The sequence below is a fragment of the Primulina tabacum genome, unplaced genomic scaffold (assembly GCF_025594145.1).
Source record: "Primulina tabacum isolate GXHZ01 unplaced genomic scaffold, ASM2559414v2 Contig878, whole genome shotgun sequence".
NCBI classification, from domain to species: domain Eukaryota; kingdom Viridiplantae; phylum Streptophyta; class Magnoliopsida; order Lamiales; family Gesneriaceae; genus Primulina; species Primulina tabacum.
This window is the reverse complement of record NW_027459963.1, coordinates 1-7558: the sequence shown is the minus strand read 5'-3', so window position 1 is coordinate 7558 and position 7558 is coordinate 1. Positions and strand designations below refer to the sequence as shown.

Below are 7558 nucleotides of genomic sequence, written 5' to 3'. Positions count from 1 at the left end.
AGATTAGGATAAGTAAAAGATTCCAGGAGAGATTCCCGGCATATACACACACACACACATATATATATATATATATATGATGTTAGTGTATTAAAGTCAACTTCCGGAAGATTAGGATAAGTAAAAGATTCCAGGAGAGATTCCCGGCAGATATAAATATACATATATATAATATTATTATAGTTTTTTAATGATGTAATAATATAGTTTTAGGCTATATTTAAACGCATATCCAGCTAGGTTATCGCAAAAAAAGAAATAGTGAAAGTCTCGTTAAAATTGAGAGAATGCCATAGTGAAGGAAAAAAAGAGTGATTTTGAGTATACAAGAAGAATAGAGTTGTAATACGACAATTTTATCGAAAAATATTATCATATTATAATTCATTTCATCAATATTTCTTTTTGTATCATATATTATACGTACTCAACAAAAATGAACCCGGAGGAAATTGTTCGCCCGATAGATAACTTTGCTCCAAGCCTTTGGGGGGATCAGTTCGCGAATTTCGCATTCGATGATGAGGTACTTTTTCTTCTAATGTTTATGTTTTTTTTTCGACGTGTTTAATTACGTGCGAAAGATTAGATTATTATTAAAACAATTGATTTTCCCAAAATTATTTCTGATCTCGCAATGTATATTTTAATAGTTTATATTTTTTTAAAAAAGGCTTGCATGCAATTATTGTTGTTTACATTTTTTTATAATCGATTATACTAGACTTCAACGAAAAAAGATTGGAAAAATTCACTTATCCAGGACGAATTGCCCTATTTTTTTAGTAGAAACTTTTGTTTATAGGCTATATTGATACTAAATTTAATTTCAAATAATTAAATTTCTTGTAAAACAACTTTTACCATAAATAATTAAAATCATATTTCAATTATTTATTTTGTAAGAAATTAATTTTATAAAAATTATTGTAGGGGTAAAATCGTCCGTAATTTCATAAAATATAAATTTAACCCAAAATTTTAAAAAATCAGAAAATTACCCCTGGCCCGAACAATTCAAGCCCACGACCCAGCGCGGTGCCCGAGATGTTCTCGGGTACCCGTCCGCGCCGCCCGCCCGCTGTCCGATCCGATCGGGCGCTGGCGCGCGCTGTGCGTTGGCCGCTCGCACAGGCGCGCAGGCCTTGCGCGCGCGCCGCGCGCCTGCCGTGCGCGCTCGCTGCGGGCGCGCCGCTCGGCGCCTGGCCCGCACGTTACGCTGCCCTGTGCGCGCGTCTGTTCCAGGCAGACCAAATTTTAATTTTTTTTTTCAAAAACAGATTTTTCAAAAATAATTTTTCGGGGCGTTTTTCATAAAATTCTTACGCGGTTAGAAATAATAAACTCAATACAATTTAATTAAAACACACGATTGAGAATAACCTGGCTCTGATACCACTGTTGGGACATCAAATTCTCGCACCCAAGAAGCAACGGAAGTTTAAAAATTTTGGTCTTGGGCGTCGTGTGTTCAAAACATTCATAGGGTATTTAGAATTATACCTTTTCGTTCTAAACACTGGACTCCAAACAATTCTGATGTTTAAACGGATATAGCTCTTCTTGTAAATCTCTACGAACGGCTCTTCTCCTATGATCGCCTAATTAGGTCCCGATCGAAAACTGTTTTCCTCGTTTGGTTTGCACTAGAAAATCCAAACGATTTGCGCGTTGAGACTGTATTCTCCGAATTTCCAAAATCCGGAGACGAAGCGACACGGCGGTTGAAGAAACTTGTGGCCAAATTTTTCCCCTCAATTTTCAAGAGATGGCCGAGAGTTCCATCCTTCAAAAATCATGGTCTTTGGCTAATTAGTTCTTAATCAATTATTAAGCAATATTATGGATTCTTAATCCATAATTAAAACAAGTCTAATTTGTTTTAGGCGGCTGATTCGACTAGGAACCTGTTTAGAATATACGGTACACTTCCTAATGAGTTTCATGATCTTACGTTGTGACACAGACCTCATGGTACCTATTGTATATTCAAGGACTTTATCTATGCAGCTTGCATGGGTATACAGATAAAGTATAATGCCATAATCGAATAAAATCGTAAAATATTATAAAATAAAGATTGTTTGGCATTAGAGTCAATAAAACCCTAGCCACAAGTTGGCTTGCCGGACACCTACTCCAACACTCGCAATGTATATTTTACATGTTTATATTTTAAAAAAGGCTTGCATGCAATTATTATTGTTGTTTACATTTTTTTTATAATCGATTATCTAGACTTCAACGAAAAAATGATTGGAAAAATTCGTTTATCCAGGATGAATTGCCCTATTTTTTTAGTAGAAACTTTTGTTTATAGGCTATATTGATACTAAATTTCTTCACATGCAAGAGACATGCATGTTAGATTATAAATACAAATTTAGGATGTTTAAATTTTGCTGGTATAATATCGATTTTAATATGATCATATCTTTAAAGGGTTCCTGCTAATTTAATATGATCATATCTTTAAAGGGTTCCTGCTAATTTAATCTATTTCATGCATTTTGAAATTATAAGAAATGTTTGATTGATGTATTTTATGCAGATAGCAAAAAATATTCCAAGGAAATTGAATTGTTGAAAGATGAAGTGAAGACTAAGTTAACAAATCCAGAAAGCAAAATGGTGGATACAATGAGTTTGATCGATGCACTAGAACGCCTTGGCGTATCGTATCACTTTGACGACGAAATCGAAGATAAATTGGAGCATTATTTTGGCCTGAATACAAATTATGAAGATGAGGCCTATGACTTAAACACAGTTTCAATCCATTTTCGATTGTTTAGGCAACATGGACTTCACTTAACTTCTGGTATATGCATACAGAAATATACATACATATATAAACGTACACGTGTGTGTGTGTGTGTGTGTATAAGATATATACCATAATTATCCTCTGAAAGATTGACTATCGTTATTATTTATGTTTCAATCAGATGTATTTAGCAAATTCAGGGGTGGCGATGGAAAGTTCAAAGAGTCTCTTAAAAGTGATGTTAGGGGTTTATTGAGTTTGTATGAAGCAGCACATTTGAGAAAGCGCAAAGAAAATATACTGGAAGATGCCCTTGTTTTCACAAAAGACTGCCTCAAATCCATGGCAACAAACCTCCAATCACCCCTCAACAGACAAGTCGAGCATGCCCTCGTGCAACCATTGCATTTGGGGTATCCAAGATTTGAGTCACATCATTACATCACTGTCTACGAGGAGGATGTATATTCTAGAGATGAATCACTTTTGAAGTTTGCTAAATTAGACTACAATGCAGTGCAAATGTTGCACAAACAAGAACTCTATGAAGTGTCGAGGTAACATTGCTGTCATAACTTAATGTCGAACACACACACACATTTTTATGTAACGAAGATTTAAGAAGTGACAATTTAAGACAGTCCTTACTTTTGGACAGGTTCATTAATTTTAACATGCATATCTTGAAACTTAAAATGTTTGTAATTAATTGTTCTTGTTATTTTACAGGTGGTGGAGAGAAATGAATCTTACATCCCAACTTCCTTATGCCAGAGATAGAATTGTCGAGTGTTACTTTTGGGCAATGGGAGCGTCTCATTTGCCACGATTTTCTCGAGCTCGAGTTATGTTGACAAAAGTCATCCAATTTTTATCTTTAACCGATGATACATTTGATGCTTATGGTACAATTGAAGAACTAGATACATACACTAAAGCAATTCAAAGGTAATTAAAAATAAAAAATTCACAACTTGGCTCTTAACAAATAAAATTTCTGCTCAATAATTCGTTGTTGGTTGTTTCAGGTGGGATATTAGAGAGATTGATCTACTCCCGGAGTACATGAAACCACTTTATACCGCCATTTTAAAACTCTATGCGGGATTTAAGGAAGAATTAGCAAAGGAAGGAAGATCCTATGCCGTCGACTATACGATAGATGCAGTATTAATTTTCTCATTATATTACAAGATAAAATCATTTCATCTGATTATATTGAATCCGACATATATTTTGTAATTTGTATGCGATGTTGTTTAGTTCAAAGAACAAGTGAGGAGCTACAATGTGGAGGCCAAGTGGTTTATTGAGGGTTACTTGCCACCATTTTGGGAGTACCTTAGCAACGCGCTCACAACTTGTGCTTACTTCTTCCTTTCGAATGCATCATTGATGGGAACGGATTTTGCTACGAAGGTAGAGTTCGAATGGCTGAATATGATGCCGAGGATTCTTGGAGCAAGCCTAGAAATTAGTCGTTTGGTTGGTGATAAAGCTACATACAAGGTACAAACTGGATGACCATGATGTCTATATATCTAAGTCTAATCTGTAAAAGATTAATGATTTCGATACATGAAGGAAAAGGCGAGCTTTTTAACAGTATTTATGCCTAGATACCTGATGGAATTGGAAAATCTTTCTTTCTAATCTTATAGGTTTGAACTTCATTTCCAAGGTCCACGTACATGTGAAACTAATCATTATCATATATGCTTTCATCAATTCAAATATATTTTTATTTCATGAAAATGATTAACCTCAGTCCATGAACAAGTTAATTGTACGGCCTTACAAATACCTAAAGATTGCAACTGGATGGAATGATTTCAGTGGATTTGGTCTCAAATCCATTGTATCAGTTTGAGTAAAAAAAAATGATCTATACTTTTCAAATCCTTTTATCACAAATACTTCGGTCCAAACACAATCTAAACTTTATTCAGTAGTTTTAAAGGTAGTTTCTTAGGGTTCCGGAGGTAGCTTGCATGTGTATAGTACTTTATTCAGTAGGTTAAATCAGTATCTCTTACATATGCTCAACATATTCGTAGGTCGAAAAAGGAAGAGGCCAAAAATCCACCGGTATCGACTGCTACATGAAGGATTACGGTGTGACAATGGAAGAGGCAATGAATAAGATTGAGGAAATGACTACAGATGCGTGGAAGGATGTTAATGAGGATTTCAAGAGACCATTTCCGTGTTCGAAGGAGGTTCTTATGATAATCCTCAACATCACAAGGGTAATATGTAATATACAAGAACAATGAAGATGGATATACTCAACCAGAAAAGGTTATAAAGCCCCTCATAGTTGCAATGTACATCGAACCCTTCAAGATTTAGACATTTCAAATCAATGTAAGCATTGTTTTTGTTTCTGTTAACTATGTTTGATCAAGAATGTAACCTTTAACTTTGAATAAAATTAATTTAAAATAATTAGTTGTATTGTGCTAGAAAATTATGTTTCCTCGTGTACTTTATCTAATGTTTAAGGAATTTTTTTCTTAAAAAATAACCTCCTTTGGAAAAAACACATAATACAAAACTTGAGATCATGTGTTTTTATTTAAAGAATGTTACAAATCAAAAAAGATTTTTGACCAGGATCAAACACCTAATTAACTGCCCATTTAATATGAGGTGCATGCATTATTTCATTGTCATCAGCGTACATTTTTAATTGTTCATGAACCTGTTTGAATAGATTAATGCGTCTGTAAATTGGACAAATGTTTACCTAAGTTGTGTTAATTGTTATTTCCCAATGGAGAGACAATTCTTCAACTTAATTTTCATTTGATGATGATGTGTTCTTTTCTATTTCTTATGTTGTTTAAACTTAGGTGCAAGAGATTATACTATTATTAGTTTCAAAATTCAATATTGACTTAATGGTCAATCATGGCAAAGATGTTGATGCAGTAAATATACAATGTTACCGAAATTAGTAGATCTGAGTGATCAGTCAATCCGTGTGTCTAGATGATCCTTCAGTGGTTCTCACAAGTAAACTTTGGGGGTCACCACCTATATCACGAACAATGTTAGAGGTGTTTGAGGATACCCGGAGAAAACCTTCCGACGCTTAAGTCAGGGATCACTTCAAGAAATGTACTCCGGAAACTAGAGATTGTTTAGAGTAAAAAATAGAGTATATATACCTTGAAATGAGGATGATCTTCCGTTTATTTTCCAAGATTGATAATAAGCTTGAAGGTGTGACCCATTTCTTTTGGGTTTAATGACATTTTTTTTAGAGTTTTTCAACAAAATCATGTTTCTACACAACTATGAACATGGTAAACAATATGCGGAAGCTGTTCAAGCGTTACCTCCGGTCATCGAATAATTTGTAAGTTTTCTGTTTTCCTCCAATTGAAATCTTCTAAGCACTCCAACTATATTGGAAACAAAACATATATAGATTTCTTAAGCTTACATACCAAATGTTTACCATTACTAGAGAAGAATCCTTCAGGTTGTTTCATATAAACCTCTTCCTCTAATTCTCCGTTGAGAAAAGCCATTTTCGCATCCATTTTTAGTAAATCTAAGTCAAAATATGCAACTAATGCTAGAATGATATGAAGAGAATCTTTCTTAGATACAGGAGAAAAAGTCTCCTTATAGTCAATTCCTTCCTGCTGAGTGAATCCTTTATCTATGAGTTTTGATTTATATCTTTCAATGTTGTCTAATGAGTCTTTCTTTGTTTTGAAGACTCATTTACATCAAATGGATTTTACACCATCAGACAACTGAACAAGATCTCATACTCCAATAAATGCCATAGAATTCATCTCTTTTTTCATAGCACTAAACCATAATTTTGATTCATTACAACCAATGGATTTTAAAAACGTTTCAGGATCATTTTCAGCTCCAATGTTAAAATCCAATTTTTGTAAATACACAACATAATCACTAGATATAGTTGATCTTCTAATTCTAGTAGATCTCCTTAGGTTGTTTGGTTGATCAACAATTTCTTGTTGTTCTTCATTAACAACTTGATCTACTAGATTTTCATCAGCGATTTTTGGAACTTTAGTAACCGGTTGCCTAACACTTGTTTGGTCTTGAGGAGTGTGAATAACGATCAATCTATCATTTGAATAAGAGGGGTTGTGAATTATTGTGATCTTTCTAAAAAAACTATGTCATTTGAATGATCACTCCCACTAATCAAGTCATTTTAAATAAATTTTGCATTTCTTGATTCTAAAATTCTAGTGTTTTGAGGTTTACAATATAATCTGTACCCTTTGGATTTTTGGGCATATCCGATGAAATATCAACTTATAGTTCTTGGGTCCAGTTTCTTTTCATGTGAGTTACAAACTCTTATTTCTGAATGAAAACCCCAATGGATATATGTTGCAAACTCAGTTTTCAACATTTTAATAATTCAAATGGCGTATTTGGAACAGCCTTAGTTGGAACTCGATTTAATATATACATATTCCCATGCTCTTGGAGAAACTTCGCAAACGGACAAGGTGTCTGTCCATTCTCAATGTATTTACCATAATATTCTCCACCGAACCGTTGTCTATTATTGTGTTTTTTTGGCTACGACAACGGTTTTTAAAAACCGTTGTCTTTCAGCTGGTTTTATTAGAGCTATGACAACAGTTTTTTAAAACGTTGTCTTTTCTTAGGTTTTATATGGTTAACGACAACGGGTTTACAAAAACCGTTGTGGTATAATTTTTTTTAAAAAAATTTGTAGTGTTATATACACTTGCAATAAAAGGGAGAAGAAAAGAAAGAAAACCC

General features: G+C 33.9%; 1 protein-coding gene across 1 annotated transcript; it reads left to right on the top strand.

The window, feature by feature from the left end:
* Positions 1-301: 301 nt before the first annotated feature.
* On the top strand, positions 302-5191 carry LOC142535186 (germacrene A synthase-like). Its single transcript, XM_075641716.1, has 7 exons — positions 302-526; positions 2552-2821; positions 2949-3324; positions 3497-3715; positions 3796-3934; positions 4031-4276; positions 4825-5191. The coding sequence occupies exons 2-7, from the start codon at positions 2629-2631 to the stop codon at positions 5041-5043; spliced, it is 1392 nt and encodes a 463-aa protein (XP_075497831.1). The 5' UTR covers positions 302-526; positions 2552-2628; the 3' UTR covers positions 5044-5191.
* The last annotated feature ends 2367 nt before the right edge of the window (positions 5192-7558 follow it).

Coding starts and splice junctions, on each gene's coding strand:
- LOC142535186 (XM_075641716.1), top strand. CDS start 2,629: ATGGTGGATACAATGAGTTTGATCGATGCACTAGAACGCCTTGGCGTA. Junction 2,822..2,948: donor TGGACTTCACTTAACTTCTG/GTATATGCATAC, acceptor TGTTTCAATCAG/ATGTATTTAGCAAATTCAGG. Junction 3,325..3,496: donor GAACTCTATGAAGTGTCGAG/GTAACATTGCTG, acceptor GTTATTTTACAG/GTGGTGGAGAGAAATGAATC.